Source organism: Strigops habroptila, chromosome 4, assembly GCF_004027225.2.
Source record: "Strigops habroptila isolate Jane chromosome 4, bStrHab1.2.pri, whole genome shotgun sequence".
In the NCBI taxonomy this organism is placed as follows: domain Eukaryota; kingdom Metazoa; phylum Chordata; class Aves; order Psittaciformes; family Psittacidae; genus Strigops; species Strigops habroptila.
In genome coordinates, this window is record NC_046358.1 from 67,137,681 (window position 1) to 67,162,071 (window position 24,391).

General features: G+C 37.4%; 1 protein-coding gene across 6 annotated transcripts in view; it reads left to right on the forward strand.

The window, feature by feature from the left end:
• Window positions 1–20,885, forward strand: part of LRRC4C (leucine rich repeat containing 4C) — a 241,990-nt gene extending 221,105 nt beyond the window's left edge. For all 6 annotated transcript variants that reach the window (XM_030483545.1, XM_030483546.1, XM_030483547.1 and 3 more), the window contains one exon: window positions 11,875–20,885. In XM_030483545.1, the coding sequence (XP_030339405.1) occupies window positions 11,917–13,833 (1,917 nt within the window). In that variant the 5' untranslated portion in view covers window positions 11,875–11,916 and the 3' untranslated portion in view covers window positions 13,834–20,885. The remainder of the gene's footprint in view (window positions 1–11,874) is intronic.
• Window positions 20,886–24,391: the final 3,506 nt, after the last annotated feature.

The following is a 24,391-nucleotide window of genomic DNA, read 5'->3' on the forward strand; positions in this document are numbered from 1 at the left end:
CTCTGCCCATTCCTTTTGTAGTAAGAATTGGACTGGGTCCCAGGTGATCCATACTGGTGTCAGTAGCTTGTTCTCTGGGTAGAAGAGAGCAACACTTTTCATGAGATGTCCAATGACTTTCAAGAAGGAATAGCATAACAAACATTGTAACTTCAAACTCACAATGTATTTCTTCGAACTTGCCATCTATATTGTCAACAGCTTGCAGCAGATATTAGGTAATATCTGTATCTGAATATAGTCCTGTAGGAAAAGGAATGCAAGATGCAGATGAAATGACAGATTTAGGATATTTAATGCATTTCTGGAAGATGTACAAGCGCTATGACAAGGGTTGTAATAGAGGAATCTGTAGAATAGGACAGAACATTTTCTAATATTTAATCAAATATAGTTTTAAATTGCTTGGCATGTTGATCTCTAAAACTTGATGATCACACCCTTTGGTATGTACATAAAATCCTCATTCTGGTGTAAATTTGACTCAGGAGTTCTGGGTCCCTGTCCTACCTCTGCTACTGACATCTTTCATTATAGCATATCCACTTGGACTACTGTGGGCTTCTGTGGTCAAGAATCTGCTCCACTCAGGTGCAGACTCTGTCTCTGTGCTCTTAGGGCCAGGCTGGAGCAGTGCTGAGAGGCACATTAGGCTGGGGTCAGCAGCTAGCTAATGATTGCTACATGGCTATCATTTGGAGCAACACATGGTACATCACACAGTGTGGAGTGTGATATATCATGTGGACATATGCTAAATTTTGCCAACAGATTTAATCCATTATTGCCTCAGTTTCCTTAGCCATAAACTAGAATAATATTACCTATCTCCTCTCCCGAGACCTTGTGAGGATATTTGTGTTTGACATCTTATTAAGGTGATCCGCCACGGATGGATTGTTGCCAAACCTCTCATTGTACACAGAGGGCCCTGGGGTCCCTACATTCATGCAACTGCCAACAACAGAAGCATCAGGTCAAAGTTTGTTGGTCAGATCCAGGAAATTACTTATAGGTGGTTGTTATAGTCCCCCTGAGTCATCATATACTTTCACTCTTAATTTTTTTCACTAGCTGCCTCCTAATTTGAGTTGAAACATTTTCCCACTTATAGTATTTAAAGGTGTACAAATACTGTATGCAAGAGCACCTATTCATTGCCCAGCAGTGATAGATCTGGTAATAACATGCTTGCTATTCTGGCTGTGCTGCACTTTGGTAACACCTAGGGTTTAATTGAAATACACCCTGACCTTGGTTTTGTTCATGAGGTGTAGAACGGACATAATTGCTATGAATCTACTGAGGGATATTACGGCAAAATGTCATATTACTAATTTTGGCTCCTCACGCCCTTTTGGAAAAAAACAAAAAAATCAATCACAAATCTCAGTAAAAAGCAATGATGTGCTGCAGTTTCACAGAAGTCCTAAACCAAGTAATTTTCCAAAAAATTAATTTCATATATTTCTCCTTGCCTAGTTTTGCTTTCAAAACAATATTGTAAAATCATAATCATAGAATAGCTAGGGTTGGAAAGGACCTTAAGATCATCTAGTTCCAACACCCTGCCATGGGCAGGGATGCCTCACACTAGACCATGTCACCCAAGCCTCTATCCCACCTGGCCTTGAACACTGCCAGGGATAGAGCATTCACCACTTCTTTGGGCAACCTGTGCCAGGGCCTCAACACCCTCACAGTAAGGAACTTCTTTATATCTAACCTGAACTTCCCCTGTTTAAGTTTAAACCCATTGCCCCTTGTCCTATCACTACAAGTATGTATCACAGTATGCTAATTGCATGGGCCCTAACAGTTTCATATTCCTTCATAATTAAATAAACAGCTTGTAGATTGCAGGCCACAAAATGCCTGAGTTCTGCTCTTACCTTAAGGGGTTTCTATAGTTACCAAGCATAAGAAGTTTAACCACCATTGGCCAGACTCAAGGCTATTTGCAGCCTTAACTTTTCATCTCATGTCTCCCTTTCTCTTTGCCTCTTTGTTTATTAACAAAATGAGGGAGTAATTTGGACTCAGTTAATCACTACAAATGCAATGATGCAAAATGGGCTCTGGTGCTTTAGTGTGTTATTAGCTGGGTATGTTTCTCCCAGAAGGTGTTTTAGAATAATACATACTAGCCTATAGTTACCAGGGTTATGAAATACCTATCAAGCACTTCTCCAACTCAACATCAAATAATTCAGACCTTAAAAACTGAAAACACCTTTCTTGTCAGCATTATGGTATAGAAATATTTAGGCAAATACCCATTTTAATTCATACCCCAAAAACCATTGGCATAGATTTTGCATGGCTGCTTTAATACAATTCACTTTCATCCCTAATCTCCTCTGTTTTATGCATTACAAAATGCATTTGGAAAAACTGCACTTGTTAAGGGACAAACTTCATTTTTTTATACCACTGAAATGCACAATCCTCTGATTTGCTAATCTCAAAATAATCTTAAAATCTTTCTAAGTTATTTCAAATTTTGCCAGAGCATCTGTGTCAAAGTATAGAAGCTACTGCTGATCCTCAACTGCATTATATGTTCATTGAACTGAAATATTTCAGTCTTCTAGTTTATATTAGCTACTGAGGTCTAGAGCTCAGCAAGGCTCAGAGGATGATTTGTATGGGTAACAAGAATATTCAGCATTAGCACATTTAGTAGACACATACCTATTGTAATTTAGGAAATTATGTTTTGGGCTTTAAAACCAGACTCCAGTTTTCTAAGATTAGGATGAAACTTTCTTAGGGGCAAGTATATACTCTAATTGCCCCCTTTTTTTTTTTTTTTTTTTTTGTTGCTCTTCACTGTCTTGGCTACATTTGTATGTGCATTCTTAGACTATGTGGTGTTCTGATCTGACATTTCCCACATCTGGTCTTACAGTTTGTGAGTAGGGATAAAATTTTGGAAGGAATTGGGGCTAACATCTTAGATTCTATCAGCCTTGCATTTTTTTGCCTTTGCAACTTTTAAAAGACACAACATTTTAAGATTTTGTATACTTTACTTAACCAGCAGATTTTTGCCTGCTCTTTTGAAATCTTGTAGTATGTTCTTGAAAAGATTGTTAATTTATACAAGCTGATGTTTCCATGTAAAAAGCAAAATTTATAAAAATATACCAAACAAAAACTAGCTTGCTTGAAATGAAGTATCCTTGTAGTACTTTTGAATAGGTGTCTTAAATCACTGCTATTCTGCTAAAACCAAAGAAGTACCACAGTGTTTCAAAATAATGACCCCAGTGTGACAGGAGTGAAAATTGCATTATTTTGGAGAGGTGCTCTAGGACATCATATATTTTTTTATTAAAGATTGGTTTTATACTAATTTTGCTGTGGTTCACAGATGCCTTCTGAATGGGGATCTGTGATTTTGCTTTGATAATAAACCAAAAAGGGATTAAGAAAGCTTCCTCTCAATAGTTACAAATATGCTGCAGTTTAATTGTTGCTCACTGAGGTATTTCTGCCATAAGATAGTGAAATCCTGAAGGTGCTTGTTGGACTTCCCCTTATAACGTGGTTGGCATGTGAGATGCTGCTGCTGTAATTTGGGGAATTTTGTTATGGGGAGTGTTGTAAAATTTCTTTTGTACAGTTGCCTATTTCCCCCTACATAAATACCTTTACAGAAAAATATATAAGACAAAACAAACAAAATATATTCTAGAAACTTTGTTTTATCAACTGAAATAGTGAAGTGAGAAGAGCAAAATGGGACTTGAATAACCCAAGGGATCAGTGATGAGGTAGAAAACCTTTTTACCTTTACATAATTGTTTCAAATCGAGTCAATACATAACAAAAGTTCCTAATGTCTACATGGGGTCTCAGGAAAATGAATCCAAATTAAGTTTGAAAAAGGACTAGCTAAACTACATTACATCCTTTTATGGACACTCTTAATTGAAATTGCAGTGGCCTTTATTCAATTTAGCTTAAATTAAATTCTAAATAAGAGTACCCACAAAAAGATTTAATGTAGTATAATTAACCCACTTTAAAAGTGACTTCCAATTAAATTTCTAGAATGTTTCTGGGTGGACTAGTACCAAATTGTATTGTGGTGGCTTTTGTGAAAGAATTTAAGTTAGTTCATTGATTGCTCCTATTCATACCAATGTGAGCAGTTTGAACAGACAGATTAGGACTGGTTTGTCCTCTTCATCCTTTGGGGGACATCCAGGGAAAGGTCAATACAGAAACCAAATAATTCCTTTTAATAAATATAAGTATGTCCTTAAGAAATATCCATTACATATTGACTGATGTTTCCTATGACTTTTCCTAGAAAATTAGCAAATGTTATGACTTGTACTAAGAACACAACGTGCAAATGACAGGAGTAAAAGAATATTTATAAATAAAGACACTGACGAGACTGATTTAGTTTAGAACACTGGGAAATCTCTAAATTTCCTGCTAAAATGCAAAGATGTTTGCCTGGACCAATGTGCATTAAAATTCTCCTTTTTAAAAGCCTACTTCATGTTCATTTCTGTTACCTGAAGTTAAGGAGAAAACTTCAAACCTTAGGAAAACATGAGAGAGGAAACATGAAATCATGCTGAGAAATGAGGGGTGTGAAATACAGCTGTTTTCTGTATAACAAAATTAAAGAAAAGAAGTAAAATGCAGACAGAGTCAAACTCATCCTCGATTGAACTCCCCTGAGATCAGTGTTGATTCAGGAGGATTGAATGTGTCCAATCACATTTAGGTCTTTCAGGTCAGTGTCTTAGTGATTCAGCTGAGTCTTAAAAGGCTTGTAGAAGAGAACCTGAAAGTATCTGTGGTACAGCAATATCCACTCTGCCTCCTACACTTACATGCCTCAAGGGGCCATAGAAAATCCCAACTATGTCCCAAAGTGAAACAGTGAAACATGCAAAGAGAAGAATAATTTATATTGTGAGTATTTTGATTTATCTGGTCTCATGAGTAACCAGTTTGCATTACAGGGCTGCCTATCTAGCCCACTTCGACTTTCACTGTATTTAAAATAGTAAAATAAACCCCAAGTAGATAAAAGCTGATGGGTTTTGAAACCTCCCGGCTTTTTAGGCATTATTGCAATGGCACCCTAAACTGTTGTTGAGACTTTTGAAGTCCTATAACAGCAAAAAAGGAAAACTGATTTTGAAGAATAGAGGAAAAGATACAAAGCTGTATATTGCAGTGATGGGTTTTCACTGTAAAATAGTCCATTTTAAAAAATCCCAACACCTCAGACAGGAGCAGTCTATGAGAGAAATGAAAAATAAGATTAGGAAGAGAAAGATCTGAGATCTACTGTAACCCAGTTTACTGATTTTGCGTGATGATTATTGTCATGCTCTATTAAAAACATAGCATGTGTGGCATGTTGGTGACAGATATTCAATGGAAAAAAAGAATGGTGGTGTGCTGTGTATGGACAGGGAACTGCATGCAAAGGATTTATAATTCTCTTCAACCGGAAGCTCCAGTCCTCAGGGGTTCATCCAGGTGGAAAGGAGTTTCAGGACAGAAGAGGCAGGGGGAGGGTGAGCAGGAGGGTATGAGGAACAAATCCCTAGCAATGTGTTTCTGTCAGCCGAACTCTTCACAGCCATATGGGGACATTCACCTGAGGCTGCAGGAGCATTTGCAGAGCAGATGTTGGTAGAGGATTTTGGACCCCAGTGGAGCTCCCTGCCCACAGTTCAGTCTCTGTTCTGGGACGAGGGTATACCCTTGTGTGTTTTAGCATTTCGTGGAGCTAAAACATATTGTATGCTTGTTTCCTGCTATCTGCACTGAAATTTCCTTGGCTTCCTCTGCTGGCATTGCTGCCAAAAGGGGATCACTCTTAGGCCCTGAGAGCATTCAGAGTTCCTGAAAAGAGAGTCAAAAAAAGTCATTTCTGCATAAGGCCATCCTGGGATTTAGGCCTATTTTTGTTGCTGTACTCCATACTTTGTTCCATACAGAAACTATTTTCAATTCTCCAGTGCTGATATTACCAGAAAAGACTTCCCAGCATAATTAGCTGCTTGACGTACCTTGCTCCTCTTCATATGTTTGGAAATCTGCCATTTAATTTGCAACTGTAGAGTGGCTTGTTTACTAAAAATGCAGATATCTTTGCAGAGGGTTTTTCTCTCAAAAACTTCTTTAAAAGGGTGTAATGTGCAGAATACACTGTGCTATATAAAGTGAAGCAAAGGTGCTGAATGCATCCACATATTTGTCAGCTTGGAAAAAAGTTGTGAGAAGTGATCTGAATGCTCCTCACCCTATAATTTTCTAGCACATGGCTGAGGGAGAGTTGTGATGATTTAACTGTGCTTTAGCTGAGATTTAACCATGATGTAGTTGTGATGGTTTACTTTTTCTGTGATAGTTTAATCACCTTATATCTGATAAATTTTGCTATATTTTCAAAAGAGTGACATATATCATCACATCTCATTTTTTAATGGCAGATGGACATCTCCAAACAAAGTGTGCTAGATCATATTCTATCGTAAACCGTATATTGGGATAAAGCCATGGCCTTTGCACTGCAGCACTCCACTGCTGAGACAGTTATTCATAGACCCACAGACTAGACAGAAAGCTAAGTATGAGGTGCCAACAGCAACTAAACTGCCAGTGATCCAGCTAAGGGTCACTGGAGCTTGGGAAAATATCTTTGCCACCTGCCATACCACATTAGGCAGAGGTTTGGGAATGGTGTAGGTGTTCTCTTTTGTAATCAAATCCCACCATTACAGGAAAATCCTCCAGAGATCAGAGTGATTAGAGTCACTTTCTCCTGATAAAATAACAAAGAGGGATCAAAGCTCATCGGTCCTCAAACCTAATTACAAAAAATAGAAAAATGAATTGCAGGTTCTATAACAAAGGAAGACATCTCTGCATACACATTTGGTGAAGTTACATTTCCATAGCATAACTACTGCATCCTTCCAGCTGTCCCTCGGGAAAGCCGCACTGTGCATGTCTGCACAGGTAGATCAGCTCTGTTATTCCTTGCTTCATCTTCTGCATTGGATGTTAAGAGGGCAACACTTTTTGCTCAAAGTAAAACATGTAGTACATTGAGACTAAGGTTCACATAAGCTACAGAGTGAAGAACACACATGTCAAATGTCAGTTTGAAAAAAGATTTTGCGAGTTCTGTAGAAATGGAAAACAAAACAAGTAACTCCATATATGTATATGTAAGTTTCCATGGCCACAGAGAGAATATACATTACTAAAATGACAGATGGTATATGCTTTAGTAATTAGAGCAATGCCGTGGACAGGCTTAAGGTCATGTTTTGAAACACAGGTAATAATTATACCTTTCTGGGGAACTGATGGCAGTAAAAGTTCTCAGCATTTTAAACTACATTTTAAATCTATACAGCAGAGGGCACTAGTGTTATTGAGTTGACCATAGAATTGATATTTTGGCACTAGAAAAATGAAGGGGGTGAAAAATCACTTCGAAGACAAAGACTTGTCAACAAAGACTAAAGAAGCTGGTGTGTGGTCTGTGTTCCATGTGTGGATTTATAAAGCTAAACCTTTATGTGTCTCTAACATAATAGATAGTGAATAGCAAATTACTCTAGTACAGAGTTCCAGATGGGTCTTTATGTAAAGCCCATTAAAATATTTCCATAATGTTCTTCCAGGCTTTAAATAAATTTTCCACTGTGTTTTTTGTGCTGGCTAATTTGTTTTCCAGGGTATTTATGATTTAAAAGTACCCTGATATGAAATAACTGCACCAAGGCTTCCTGAATAATTAAGCTCTGAGCTGTGGAAAACCACCAGTGCAAAAGAAAGGACCTTGTTAATAAATTCCTATTGCCACTAGGAATCTTACTGCAGTATGTTAGCCTCATGCAAAGCTCATCAGTTGGAAGGGAGCACTTGCAAGGCATTGCCTAGCATATTTTCTGCTGATCAAGTTGGCTTTTTTTATCAGCTACCCTGCACTTTAGCAGCACCAAGCCCACTTAATGTGGTCCTATGCTAAATACTTCATTTTGCTTCCTGTATTACCAGGGAAGAGGGAGAGATGTTTAGTAATGTAAATAAATTCGAAGTTAAATCAAATGGTAGCTACAAAAGCTGAGATTCGCTCACGCTGCCTCTCAGAAAACATTCCAGAGGAATGGCAATATAAATCTTCTGTACTTATATATTAAACAAGATAAAGCTTAAACAGAGAAAAATCAAACACACTGAAACATATGAAAATGCATCTAGAACTTTCCATCCATATCTCACAAAATGCTGATTCTGTCTTCAAAATGATACACTCAGAGAAGCTAATAAGTAGTCAGTGACCAAGCTTGTATTTGAAGTATACACAGATTTGAATTTTGCAGAAACTTGAAGTTTACAGAATTTCCTAGGGGTCTTTGATAGATCACAGTTCTGAGGCTTATGTGTGGTTGAGACATCTTTAGCACAGGACTGAGGAAAAAGGTAAACTTAAAAGCCACGGGTGATTTTGGCCTTCAGCACAGAGAGCTGTTCTATGTGGCTGATTCATTGCTTGAGTCAATAACCAAACATGGGAAGAATATAGGGAATTTATTATAAGATGATAAAACAAAAGCATATCTTTTAAATATCTTTTTGCAGCTGAGACATGGAAACATTTTTTGGGGATGAAAAATATTTGCCAATCAGTATCATAACTGGATAATTTGTTGTAATGGAGTACTGTATTTGAGTAAAATGTTTTTATCTGTTTTTTGGGTTTTTTTTTTTAACCCATGGAGCATATGTGTAGTGATACAAAGGTGAGATTTGCTGGATAATGGAGCTTCCTTTAAAGTAAAGGTGGCATTAAGTGTTCAAGGCCAGGTTGCATGGGGCTTGGAGCAACCTGGTCTAGTGGAAGGTGTCCCTGCCTATGGCAGGGGGTTGGAACTAGAGGAGCTTTAAGGTCCCTTCCAACCCAAACCATTCTTTGATTCTCTGAATGGTAAAATAATTGATTTGGTGTATTTCTCTATCTGTTTTATAACTTTTTTATGGAATTCATTATTCAGTGCAAGTCCTTAGGGGATAAGATTTAGAAGAAAGAAAGAAAAGAGAAATCTACTGAATAAAGGAAAACTAGTGACAAAAAAAATGCTGATTCAGCCACATTAACTATCACAGAAAATGGTTTATTAGTATTCAACAGCAAAACTCGTGGATCACAGATCTTAACTAATGAGCCTGAAACTGATATTAGACTCATTAATATAATTCTCTAGACTACAATGTGCAGATTCTTCTTCCTGACAGTCTAAGAAAGATGAGAAACAGGTCTTTTTTACCCCCTTTTTGCAGATAGTTTTGCTACAGTTGGATTTTTGGTGTAATGGAACTTGAATCTTAGTGATTACTTGGAGAGTGTTTCTCCATATATTGTGTTCAGCACCTCTGAAGTGAAAAGTGACCTTGTAAGTCTGCAGTAAAAAGGAAGTTGTGTAGAGCAGCCACCCCTTATGTAGTCTAGTACATTATCCTAAACCCATGAAGCCAATGTCAAGAAGTGCAGTTATCAGCAGAGGGGAGAGATGGAGAGGTGGGAGCGGTTAACACTACAGCCATAGGGTTCTCCAAAGTCATGTGGCAGGAGTGTAAGCCACAGAGAAGCAGCGGAGTGACTTGCTCAAGGTTGCAAAACACATTAGCTTCATGAATCTTTCATAACAAGAATGATGTTTTATAAATAGCGTTTACAGAGCAGATCAAACAAACAGAGCCCAGACTTTCAAATTCCCATTCAGAGGTTTTTAACCATTATATTGGCTTTTTCTGCAGTAAATTATTAAAAGTGAGATTGGAAAGACTTGCAAGCCTTTATAACAACCATTGCAACCATTATAACAAGTTTTTTAAAAATGCGGAAATGAATTCTCAAAGCCACATTGTCTGAATATATAATTAGGAAAAAAAAGTCTTTCATTAAATGGATTGCTGTGAGATGCAAGTTAATATATTTCTTTCTGGGTTTTTTGTTGGTTTTTTTTTAAGAAAGATAGAGGGTTTTACACAAAATGAAACAATTGAAGGCTGGAGTGGGAAACTGTTGCCTAATAGTATTTTGTTTTACTGAATATATGTATTATGCATCTAGGTGCTTTAGGTTATAAATATGCTTTAAGCTTGCTGTAATTTGTAAGACTTCACTTTTAGCTGATTTATAAGGAAATTTCATTAATCTCTACAACAGAGGGATTTTGCACTGTGAATCAGATTGAAAATAAGCTGAGGACGGGGGGCTTGGAGAACTGCCACAAATGAAGCAGTACTGAAATTCTTAAAATGGTAATGATTGAATTGTAAAGGCCTTTTTTCCCCTTTCAGTAAAATCTGTAGGATTTCTTTAGAGTTGCCAATGAAACTGCCAACCCTGAAGCTACAGGGATATTTTTCAGCTTTTAAATGGCTATTCTTATTTCCGTGTTCAGCACACATTTACTAATGAGTGCTTCTCTGGTGTTGGTGCCAAACAAAAGAATTGAGGAGGAAATATCATGAGATTGGATGATGCTGTTGAACAGTAGGGAAGAATCACAGAACTGATGGATAAGGGCAGAACAGTTGACGTCATCTACCTGGATTTCTGCAGTGTTCAACACTGCCCCACACAACATCCTTGTCTCTAAACTGGAGAGACATCAATTTGATGGATGGACCACTCAGTGGATAAAGAATTGGTTGGATGGCTGCATGTAGAGAGTTGTGGTCAACAGCTCAATGTCAAACTGGAGACAGTAACGAGTGGTGTCCCTCAGGGGTTAGCGTTGGGACTGATCCTATTCAACATCTTTGTCAGCAACATGGACAGTAGGATTGAGGCGCCCTAAGCAAGTTTGCTGATGACCTCAGAGCAGCCTTCCAGTGTCTGAAGGGGGCCTAAAAGAACGCTGGAGAGGGACTCTTCACTAGGGACTGTAGTGATAGGACAAGGGGGAATGAATTCGGACTTAAACGGGGGAAGTTTAGGTTAGACATAAGGAAGGAGTTCTTTACTGTGAGGGTGGTGAGGCACTGGAACAGGTTGCCCAAGGAAGTTGTGAATGCTCCATCCCTGGCAGTGTTCAAGGCCAGGTTGGATAGAGCCTTGGGTGACATGGTTTAGTGTGTGGTGTCCCTGCCCATGGCAGGGTGTTGGAACTGGATGATCTTAAGGTCTTTTCCAACCCTAGCTATTCTATGATTCTATGATTCTGTAATTGATGCTCAGCATGTTTCTTTTGGGATTTTGTTTAGTTGTTTTTTTGGTTTGTTTTTAATTTGAAATAGGCAAGATCTTGTCCTGACATTTGGATGACCTCCTATATTCAGTATTAAAGGTTTTACTTCTAGTTAAACCCCAATGTAGGAGTCATGTTTATGTAGACAAAGATTTTCACTCCTACTAAACAGGAGTATTCCCTTGCTCTTCATATTATTTGTTGTCTTCTAATGTGTCAAGAAGCTTAACACCTTGAATACTGTGATAATTCCTATATTTCCCATTTTTGCCTTTTAAGGCCCTTGTCACTTCTTTCAACTCTCCCCCGAGCCAGAACGTTTCTTCTAGGTATCCACTGAAGTTGAAGTTGTTATCTGCCATTCAGCTACATGTGTTTTACATTGGAATGAGCAGGAAAAGCTAGTGTCTGGGGTTTTCTTATCTCATTGCCAATTACAGCTGACATACATAGCTATACAGGAAACAAAATACGAGAATTTCTATAGATATACTTGCTATGGAGTTTCATGAAATAGAGTTGACTGGAAGGTCTTGAGAAGCCTTTGTTTGGAGATCACACTTCACACTTACATATTTGATACTAATTTAATGTTCTCCTTCTCCCTTCTTTCTTTCAGGCTATTCAAACTCCAGAAGGACCAACACCAAATAAATTATGAATGTTGAACAAGATGACCTTACATCCACAGCAGATAATGATAGGTCCTAGGTTTAACAGGGCCCTATTTGACCCCCTGCTTGTGGTGCTGTTGGCTCTTCAGCTTCTTGTGGTGGCTGGTCTAGTGAGGGCTCAAACTTGCCCTTCTGTCTGCTCCTGCAGCAACCAGTTCAGTAAAGTGATTTGTGTACGGAAAAATCTGAGAGACGTGCCAGACGGCATCTCCACCAACACCCGGTTACTCAATCTCCATGAGAACCAGATCCAAATCATTAAAGTTAATAGCTTCAAGCATCTGAGGCACTTAGAAATCCTGCAGCTCAGCAGGAATCACATCAGAACAATTGAAATCGGGGCTTTCAATGGTCTGGCCAATCTCAACACTTTGGAACTCTTTGACAATCGTCTAACCACTATCCCAAATGGGGCTTTTGTATACCTGTCAAAACTGAAGGAACTGTGGCTGAGAAACAACCCCATTGAGAGCATCCCTTCTTATGCTTTTAACAGAATCCCTTCTCTCCGGAGGTTGGATTTGGGGGAATTGAAAAGGCTTTCATACATCTCAGAAGGTGCCTTTGAAGGTTTGTCCAACTTGAGGTATTTGAACCTAGCCATGTGCAATCTTCGAGAGATTCCTAACCTCACCCCACTTGTAAAACTGGATGAGTTAGATCTTTCTGGGAATCACCTAACTGCCATCCGGCCAGGTTCTTTCCAAGGGTTAATGCATCTTCAGAAATTGTGGATGATACAGTCCCAGATTCAAGTGATAGAAAGGAATGCTTTTGATAACCTTCAGTCACTTGTAGAGATCAATCTGGCACACAACAATCTAACACTACTGCCTCATGACCTGTTCACACCACTCCACCTAGAAAGGATCCACTTGCATCACAACCCTTGGAACTGCAACTGTGATATCCTTTGGCTCAGCTGGTGGATTAAAGACAAGGCACCCTCCAATACTGCATGCTGTGCCCGTTGCCACACACCTCCCAGTTTAAAAGGAAGGTACATCGGTGAGCTGGACCTGAATTATTTCACATGTTATGCTCCAGTCATAGTGGAGCCACCAGCAGACCTCAATGTCACAGAAGGCATGGCTGCAGAGATGAAATGCCGGGCATCAACCTCCCTGACCTCCGTATCTTGGATTACTCCAAATGGATCTGTTATGACACATGGGGCATACAGAGTTCGGATTGCTGTGCTCAGTGATGGCACGTTAAATTTTACAAAGGTAACTGTGCAAGACACGGGTTTGTATACATGCATGGTGAGTAACTCTGTTGGAAATACCACAGCTTCTGCCACACTGAATGTGACTGCCCTGGATAACCCTGGTTACACTTACTTTTCAACCGTCACAGTAGAGACTATGGAACCTTCTCAGGATGAGGCACAGACTACAGAGCAGGTTGGGCCCACACCAGTTACCAGCTGGGAGACTACTAACATGACAACCTCACTCACTCCACAGAGCACAAGATCAACAGAAAAAATGTTCACCATTCCTGTGACGGACGCAAACAACGGGATCCCAGGAATAGATGAGGTTATGAAGACTACCAAAATCATAATTGGTTGTTTTGTGGCTATCACTCTCATGGCTGCTGTGATGCTGGTAATTTTCTACAAAATGAGGAAACAACATCACCGGCAGAACCATCATGCTCCAACACGGACTGTAGAGATCATTAATGTGGATGATGAGCTTACAGGTGACACACCCATAGAGAGTCACTTGCCCATGCCAGCAATAGAGCATGATCACCTAAATCACTATAACTCTTATAAATCTCCTTTCAACCACACAACAACAGTTAACACAATAAATTCAATACACAGTTCAGTGCATGAACCGTTATTGATCCGAATGAACTCAAAAGACAATGTACAAGAGACTCAAATCTAAAATGTTTATGACATTATGGGGTGGGGGTGGGGACAACAAAAGATGATTTATAAAACAAATGACACAGATGACTGGGCTAAATCTACTGTTTCAAAAAAATGTCTTTACAAAGAAAAAGAAATTTATTTATTAAAAATTCTATTGTGATCTAAAGCAGACAAAATCATGTGTATTCCTCAGAACCTGGTTTTGCTGCACTTATTTACCCTCCTTGTTCCTGTTTTTCTTGCCAGCCTACCCTGATTCCCATTCACCATATTTTTCATAGGAGATCTTGATTCCCTAAAAGAACTGGTATAGGAAATTTTGTAAAAGAATTCTGTTACACTTTGGGAATTTTTATGGTGAATTCTAGTAGTGAGATTTGGTCTATTTTGTCACTTTTTCTCTTTTTTTTTCTTTTTTTCTCATGCCTTTTTTGAAATTATTCAATAGAGAATGGAACCATAACAGCAACTTTACAAGTGAGGAAAAAAAAAAGCAAACCTTTTTTTTCCCATGTAATGATATGCTCTGTATTTACTGAAAGCACCGTTCTGTGAAAAAAATTGAAAAAGTAAAAAAAGTAGCAAACAAAACACCAGGAAATGAATTTACTTGTGAAAACCTATAAACCCCATGATCTTTTAAACAATTCTAGAACAGAATTTGTAGTTCAAACACTAAACAAAGATTATAAATAAAATATTGGTTTTTTCTGTACTTGAATACAGCTCATTTTTAGTGTGGCTTTGAACATCAGAATTTCTTAAAATTCTTCCAATATTCTGCTGTGATGGTCCAAAACACAATCACTTTAAAGAGAATAATTAAGCCATTTTGGATCAGTACTGAAGCATAGCATAGTTTTCATTTTAGTTTATGTAAGCAGCATACTGACAAACAAGGGTGTGTGACTTTTAATGCAAGATTAAGATCCTTCCTTATAATGGTGTTTTCAATTATCTATATCATATAGCAAGATGTTTTTCACAATGCCAGGAAGTTTTTCAAGGACTTGCAGTTATCACAGAATTTATTGGACAAAGCTGAAAAGTTTGTTATGGTTTTTTTTTTGTAATTTATAACTGTCAATAAGAAAATTAATCTTTACATCAAAGCCAGTTCAGTTGTTCTAGGACTCCTGAACATAAAGATGAAATGCGTTTAGCTGTCTATAATACCTCTAATCAGAGCTGTATCCCTATGTGCAAAATGAAATCAAAATGCTGGTAACAGAGTAACTCACAGGAAGAAGTCTGACAATTTTGGCCTAAAAAAACCCAAATCAGAGGAGAGCATAGGTTACAGTAATTTGCATAACAATTAGATTCCCTATAGAGTAACCAGTTTACATTAATCTAAACTCAAATTCTTTTACCAACAGAAAACTTACACCCTTTTCTTTTCTATTTATATATGTTCTCTGGATTTAGCATATTGGTGTAGGGATGGTATATACCTTGCATGCTGAAAGCTAAAAGGAAGACTTTGCATAAGAAAAAATAGCTTCAGAACACTGTGTTCTTCCAAGTAGAATTTCTGCCAAATTAAACTACTTTATGCATTGGCAGTTGAATAGAAGCATTTTAAGACAATTTAGATGGGCAAAAAGAATCATATATATCATCTCTGAATGTCTTTTCACCTATTTTCTTCCTTGACCACCCTTACTGTGAGTTTTCAAGGTCCTGTGCCAGGTAAGTGATGTTCTTGGTTCGTATAAAAATCTGTTTGGAGCTTTCTAGTATGCAATAACATGCGGAATGAAGACCCTACTGAAAAATATGCTTCCATTCTGTAAATTTAAGAAAGAGTTTCTGCTAGGTTGGGGTGGTAAAGATCTTTTGCTGGATGCGCAGTTCTCAAGGTTGCAAGTGAATATTGTAGTAAGAAGACCTGATTTAGAGAGGACACAGTGAAGATAGGTGACGATGAATCACACCCTGCAAGGAGTCTGATATGTATAACATAGAATGAAACCCAAAGTTCTATAATAATCTCAAAGAAACATTTGGCAAGACATTATCCTTTGATGTACTACATGAAAAATAATATCTACTCTAAAGGAATTTTAATAGAGGACAAAGATCGACCTGAATGTAAAATGTTTCAGTTCTGATTCCCAGCTTTGCCTATTTCTTCAAAGTGCATTGGAGCATTTCATTGGTGATTTCATTTAAGCATTGTGATAGAGTTTGTACAGAAACACTGCAGTTACACATTGCTATTTGTATCCATCTGCCTAATAATATTGTGTCCATGACCAATGCTTATCTGAAAATTGAACAAATTCTTTTCAGCAAACCTAAATCTGGGCCATCTATCAACAGGTTTATGTTAAAAAATTTTGGCTACTCTCTAAACAGTATTTGTGAAAGCACTTATGGTCACCATGGTTTTATAAGCAGGTAGTTTTTACTAACTCCTAAAGGTTATGCATGGAGGTCTTTAAGAAGAAAAGGTATAACTATTGCTAAGTGGGACAGTGAGTCAGTGACAATCTTTATTCCTCTATGGAGTAATACAAAATAATATCATTGACCTTTTTAAACAATATATACATTCTTACCAAGTGTTAATCCAGTTTTATTTTTGGCTATCTAAAAAAAAAAAAATCAGATATTCCTGTTTGGTCATAATAAGCATAAAGAAAAAGCATATTGATGTGTTTGGTTGGCTAAGTATACACATGTTATGTGGAAACTATATTAGTTATTTTCCCAGCATCTTCCCTATCCCTCTTGGAACCACAGAGATTATTTCTGACTCCTTCCTACTTCTATAAAACACTCATTATTCTCATAGATTAATTAAATACCAGAGTTAAAGAACATCACAGTTTAGATTATGAACTGAGCTCTGAAATAAAGTGAGAGGAGTGCTGTGCTGTCTTGTTTTGATGCTGGAATCACACCCCAATACAGCCTGTTACTGCTCCAGAGACTACAATGTTAAGAATGAAGCCTGAGTCTTCTATATGGCAGAGCACAAGTGAGAGAAAGCTCTCATGAAATTTCTTTTGCAGGTGACCACATTGTAGATTGCTTGTGATGTAAAAAAAAAAAAAAATAAAAAATTAAGTGGGATCTTGATTATGAGCTATCACTTTTAGTGGGCTCATGAGAAAGGAAGAATTATTCTTCAGTTAGTTTGGTGGAGTTTGAAGACCTTTGCCTGCTGTCCTGTACAAAGTGCACACACATTTTCTTTCTGGAATTGTCATCAAGTCTTACAAATCTTACCATATGCAGAAACAACATGTAAAAAGCAAAGCAAGTGAGTTCCATTCAATTCACCATACAAGATGGACATTTTATTTTACTTCGAAAAGCACTAAATGTATGGAAATTATTACAGTAATTGTATTTTTTTGCTAAAATACTCCTATGTGTTAAAAATTATGTATAATGGTTGCAAGATTCCCTGTCCCCACTGACGGCATTATAGGCTGATCACAGAGTTAGAGAAAAGATAACTAAACTAATATTGTATTTAGTTGTACTAGCTTCATAATCTTGTAGAAACATTTCATAACAGCTACTATAAGCTTTTATATGTCAGATACAACCATTACTGTCGTCTTTTCAATGAAGGGAATGGAAAACCTTTTCCACCTATTTGCCCTTCTCTAAAGTTTATATTTCATTTTTTATGAGCTAAATACCACTTTTCTGAAATGTTCACTTTATTTCTAAGTCCAGGCAGTGAAGGCCCAGGAGTGTCAGGAGCTACCTTGCAATTTCATACCGAAAGAAGTAAATAAAGAAACAATTTCTCCTTATCTTCAAGGTATAATAAGAAGAGTTAGACTTCCATGTCTGAGTTTCTGTTTTTCTTAGTGAATTTCTTTAGTACGTCTTTGTTCTCATTTGTGCAGCTGTTGCAAAAAAAAAATCTCATTTAAAAATTGCATCGAAAAGTCAATCAACAGTTAGTCTGGTGGTAGTGGTGGACGTTTTATCGAGAGGTGGTATTCTATATTACTATTGTAGCAGAGTAACACTCAGAGCCATCACTATTGAAATAGTGAGGTTTCATGAGCAGGGGATAGGCTCAGGGAGATTCCGGAAAACCTACTCAGTAAATCTACATTTCTATTGGCCCTAGATCCTCATTCATAGCAGTGTCCCATGGAAACATTGTGGTGGTACGTAGTTTGTGGCTGGAAGAGCACAGCATGGCAGAAGAGCTTTGGGTTGGGAATAACTTCACTGGTTGCTCCCGCTGAAGATCATAGATGCGGAAGTAATGAGGGTGTAAAATCTCAGCTTCAGACGTACAGAGTATGACAAGAAATCAGGGACTTCTACTTTTTTTTTTGTTTATCACATTTAATCACAAGTAGGTTTTAAGGCTTAATGCACACTAAACAATTGAAACCTTGAATAATAAAAAGTCACAGATCCACAACGTAAGTTTGAAACAAGTGGTTAAGTTATATTTTGACAAAATAGTAATGCCTGGTTTGAAGCAGTCTGAATAAGTTTTTTCAGTATTAGCTCTATGAAGACCAAAGAGATCTGTAGTTCCATAGCTACATGCTGTTTGGTTTTATAATAATGCCATGATTCATTTAGGTGAGATCTGTTAAACAAAATATTATGTTGAATTTGTCTTGGTTTACTCCTTGCTTTCATACATTTGTAACTTACACCTAGACTGTCTGTTAATTGGAGTGCTCTCTAAAGGACTCGAATCAATGAACATGATTGACTTTCATAAGAGAGAAATTTTTCCTATACTGTAACTCCAGTGAAGTATGGAATTTTGGAATGAGGAGGAGACACTGATATTACATCATCAGATGATTTTATGGCTATCCTTTGTAAAGTAATAAAGAAGAAAATATAGTCTGTTATTTTTGAGAACTTTGAAAACTAAATCTTATTTTAAAATAGGAAATCTTGGTAAAAAAGAAAAATAGGAATAGTTAGAACATTATTGAACTTGAAAGTAACAGTAAGATGTATTGGTTAAAGCAAGAAGTGGGAGCCATATATCCCAGATAAGCTTTACATCTTTTACAACCCGATTTGCAAACTCAAAAGTTTGAGTTACTTTTCTAAGTATCATTCAGCTTGTGCAAGGATTCTGGGTACACTATCCATAGTTTTCAGTTTTCTTCTTAAATTTTGCAGTATATTTATGATGTAATTTGGGTTTTCAGCTCCAGAACAGATTCCCAGACAAAGCATGCAAAAGAATTCTCTGCTAAGTCATCCAAACTTCACCCATTGGAGGATTATGTTTAATACTCTGGGGCTTTTTTTCCATCAACCTGAAATGGCTTGTGCAGTGAAAGATTCCTTAATTTCTTTGATTAATATTCTCATTTGGTTTTGCATGGATTATATTTTCATCAAACTTAAAATATAGATTGCAATTGTGTTTTATTTTAGTAAAAAATTTTTACTTCAATGCTGTGCATGCACATGTGTCTGTGTGTATTATTTAAAAAGTAATTCTACAGATGAGATTAAAGGAATAAAAGAAGAAATGTATAAAAAATAGAAAGATGGAATAAATGAGCTGAGAGAGAATCTACTAAAACAGAACTGGAGTCAGTGGACTGCAAAATTAATCCAACCCCCACAACTGATTTAATCCTGTAATATGTAATTCAATTTGATTTAATTTGCTCATTTAATTCTTCAAAAGGACAGTTAGTTGTCTGAGGAAGTAGGTGTAAATCTGAGTTCTGTTTTTGACAGTACCCACATGATGTCAAGCAGGTCTTCCTTTTCCCTGTCATTCTTGGCTTGTCACTTCTGTCTGGCTGTTCAACTATCATTTTGTGAAACAGAGACACCCACCTCTCCAGGCCAACTTTGGACTGAATTCCAGCGGTCAATGGGACAGATGGCAGGTCAGTCTAAGTAGAACCTCTGCAGGTCTAGGGACTAGCTGTTTACATCCATTTGTTTACATCCATTAACTGCTAAACAGCTAGTACTTATTTGATACTGCAAGGCAGTTTCATAGATCATTTACATAGTTTTTAATAATACTGTAGCTAAGATTAGGGTTGTTGATCACCTGCTGTGTGTTAACTATATTCCAGGTTGAAATAGTCTTTTCTTTTTCTCCTGTTGCAACATACCTTTCTTTGTGACGATATTTGGTCAAGTTCTAGAGCTGGAATAAAAAATATCAATGTCTTTGGATAGCCAGACTATAAAAGGATTCCAAATTATATACAACTACATTTTAAAAAAAGGACAATAGATAACAATGCTATCAGATTCCTAGAAAGCATATGCCTAAAGATTGTTTCCCTCTGGGTTGTTTTTTTTCTTTTGTTAAGTACAGTTTGTATGACTCGGGAAAGTCATCAAAGCCTTATTAGGCTGAATAAACCAAAAGCACTGACCAGTTCCAAGGCTTTTGCTAAGACTTTCATGACAGAGATTAATTTTTTTCTGCTATTTTTATTTTTATAAATTCTATTGCCTATGTCAGCAGTGTTTCCATCAGGATGGATATAAGTAATTATTGTTGGAAATATTGTCACCTCCTGTTCCCACTTGGAGAAACATTGGCTCTGGGTGTCGATATTTTCAACTCCCTGCTGATTTCTGACACTCCCATGGGGAAGCAATCAATTCCTTACTAAAAGGGAAGCTTTAGCCTATCTAAAACAACAAGGAAACAGTAACGGGCTGACCAGGCAAGGAAGAATAAAATAAAGTGCAGTGGTGACAGGGAGAGAAGAATCCTGAGAAGATAACTAAGCATTACAAAAAAATATTACAAAGCAGGAGGAAGTTGAAAATGAATGAGAATCCTCATCCCCTCCTTTTCTTCTCATTTCATACGTTATATTTCCTGGTATAGCTGGAAAACAGTTGAACACACTTATGAATGCATTCTAACTAAATCACATCAGAAACTGAGGGATTACTTTAAGCTAGAAAAAGGAACAGCCTTTAGACTTGTATGGGTCAAACCCATCTCATAGGACAATTTAAGGTGTTAGGAAATTGTAGTAAGATGCTAGGAGATTACTGTTGCAAGAGATTTAAGTCGGAATTCTAAAAAAAAAAAACCCAACAAAAAAACCTAAACCCAAACTATTAATACTTTGTGAGTAAAAAACACTTTTGCAAGATAAAATGTAGCAATTTGCATTCTAGGAGCACCCAAGTGGCAATTTCTGCATGTAAATATAATTTGAACATTAACCTCTACTGATTTTAAATTGGCCCTTTGAAATGAATCTGGAAGAAGCACTAAAATGCATAGAATGGACAAGGATGGTACCAATGAAATGTTTAATTTATTAGAACTTTCAATTTCTGTCCTCTGGGACTACACTCAGTAATACAGTATTTCTAATTAGGAAATGAGAAGAGGTTTATTTGTACATTTTCTCCCCTTTTCTCCCCTCAAGTTGGGATAACAATTTTGGTTAATACAACTGGTATCAGAATTTCGAGTAAAAAAAAAAAAGATACCTTGTAAAACACCTGGTAATTTGGTAGTATGCTTTTGCTTTTTGTTTTAAATTGCTTTTTCTTGCCTTTACAAATAGAAGTTAAGGAAATGAAATGGTAAAATAGAAAACTTAAGTCTATGATGAAGTTTGTGAAGGTGCAAGATTTATACGTTCTTACTATTTTCTTAATTGCATTCTAATGTGCTGTCACAGAAGGGTAGGAAGCCCAAATAAATCCTCATAATATTTTCATGATTCTTTAGTATTTGGATATGTTTTTTTCCCCACTGGTCAATCACATTTTCCTTGGATTTATGTTTCAGACTAGCATCCTATTTCCTTGTCTCTGGTTACAATTTCAGCTTTTTCTGTACCTTCAATTTTCACTCAACATATTTTCTCAAAACCTGAGCCTTTTTCAATTATATATTTTCTCCACAGTTGTAGGATATAAGACTGCCCTGCTATGTATCCTCCCTAACTCATTCACTACCTTCATAGCATTATTTGGTTGTATCACTCTTTGTATCTAATTGAGAGTGTCCCCGTAAAGTTATTAGCCATCTTTCCTTCACAAAACCACAAAGTGTTGCTATCAAATGAAAGTGTGGAAGAGTATGAATGACCAGCACTTGTTTCAAGGCTTAACAGCAAAACACTGTAAACTCAAACTTTTCAGGCTTCTGTGGCAATTGGATTTTGGCTGCAGAAAATCAGCAGAAAAGCCTGACCTGTGTGAGGTAACTAATCTCTGGTGCATATCTTAACATTGGAAGATATTATCTCTGAACAGGAGAATACTCTGTTTCCTTTAAAGTCTGTTTGACAACTTTAGTAAAAAGGAAGCAGATTTTCTTTACTAAGCTGTTTTCTTTTTTAAAATTTCTGAATCCTACTGGAAGTTTAGATTTCTGCAGTAGTATTTCATGCATGGTTGATGGAGGTGCCACAAGGCTGGGATTCAGCCAACATCACTGAAGGATTAGATCAGCCTTTTTTTAAATGGGTTTTCCTTCTGCTGACCGTAGTTAATTACGGGTCTTTTTTAAAGTGACTGATAGTTAAGTACTGATAGCACAGTTATGGAAGAACATTAGTAGGAATGATGCCAAAATTTTATAGTTGTGCAAATTCATGGCATCTAATCCAGTGGTCGTGGTCTGTTGCTCTAGTTTAATTTTGAACTTGTGCTGCTATAATGGTTCAGTAGCGGAAATTATTTTGTTCTTTTAAATTATTATTTAAGTTCTAAGAGAATTGTTGGGCTGAGAACCAAGTCCTTCACGTTGCTTCACTGTGACAGTGTTGCAGCTTCGGTTTTAAGGGTGCACCAGAAGTGTATGAGAAGTGTTTAGTTTCTATAATCCATTCTCTTGCGACCAGTCTTCTGTGACAAATGCAGCTCTCTATAAGAACATTTACTTCAAGGGATGAACGCTATCATTCAGACACATGGCAAATAGACCACAGTATGTTCAACATGCGGTAGTAAATATAATATCTCTTCCTCCTGAGTTTGGCCACGTGGCTGGCTTTCTGTATCTTCTTTCAAGTTTCTACCAAGTGCTCCATCTTAATGCAGCTGCAAAGTGATTGATAGCTAAGACCCTGTCTTTGGAAGGTAAGTTATGCAAAAGTAAATGGATCATCACTATACGTCTGTTTTTCAGATACAAACTGCTCTCTGTCCATCCCTTACAGAAACTTCCAATAGTCATGTTTCTCTGCAATCCTAATTGATAAGATTAATTCTCTTTATTCCATTTCATTTCTCAGGGTGCTTCCAAAGCAAGTAATGGCAAGAAGAAAGAAGTTGGGGATTTTGCTTCCAGGACATACAAGAATCCAGATAATGTTTGTGTAAAGAGCCCCTGAAAAGAAAAACAACAAACTATTAGAAGAAATAGAACAGTCAAGACACAAAAGATTAAAACCAAATATAAATTCCATTCTTTATTGTGTACACACACATAGATTATATAGATATATACATACACTGTCTTGTGGCTCTGGTGCTTTTCAGGAGGCCTGCTCTGGAAAGCAGCACAGACACAGTGAAGATGCAGTACACTTCTCATTGGCTGGCTACCTGCCCACTGGCACACATGGCAGAGGAGGGAAGTAAGGCACAAAAAGCTTTCACGAAAGGTCAAAGTTCTGGTATGGCCAGGGCCCCTCTATCCCTGAGGTAAGAGTTGACCCCATGCATACAATGCAGTGAGTCTGGAGGATCTGCCATGTGACAGGAAACTCTGATGTATAAAGAGTGGACAAGGCAAGACTCTCCACAAGGTGATTCAGAGTACTCTAGTTTATGTCTATATAATCACCATGTCAAAAACTTTATACAACTTCCACAATTTGTGAAGCAGAATACATTGGGAAACAAGCACAAAAAGGAATGTGAATGCTACTCATTACTGCTGTTGCTCTTTGATTTGTGTTTCTCAAGCATTCAGTGCTTCTCTTTGAGAATTTCAAATTGGAAGGGTCAACAAGTCATGATCTCCAACTAAAAGGAATACATGATTTTATGGTGTTATTTGAGGGATATGTCACATTTTGTGTAAACAGAGTGGATATTCATGCTGATAGGGGTAATGAGGAATTGCTGTCATTTACCTCTTCAACAAATCTTTCCATGAGGGTCTTTCAGGCAACCCCCCTCATCATCATCTCCTAGAGGAGGGAAGTTGCAATAAAATGTGTCTGAGTTGTTTCTTCCCAACATGAGGATGCAGCAGCGGAAAGCTCTTCCAGCCCCTGGGTGGGAAGAGAAATAAGTTTGCTGAGACACTGCAAGGATGTAGCATTGAGCTTTGCCCTTCTGTGATGGAAAAAGAACTCAGGAGGTGCTGATGAGTTTGCACTTAGCAGTGAGTTAAGGCCACAGTGAACACGGGGAAGGAGATTGATTTACAAATAATTCTAGTTTCTCTTCTGTTTGTTTTCATCAATTTACAAAACCAATTCTTTGAGCATATATGCATACATTTTGAAGTATCTGGCTGTCGTGGTTTAAGCCCGGCCGGTAACTCAGAACCACACAGCCGCTCGCTCACTCACCCCCTTCTTCCTCCCCCAGCTCCCGGAGGAATGGGGAGGAGAATTGAAAGAATGTAACTCCCATGGGTTAAGATA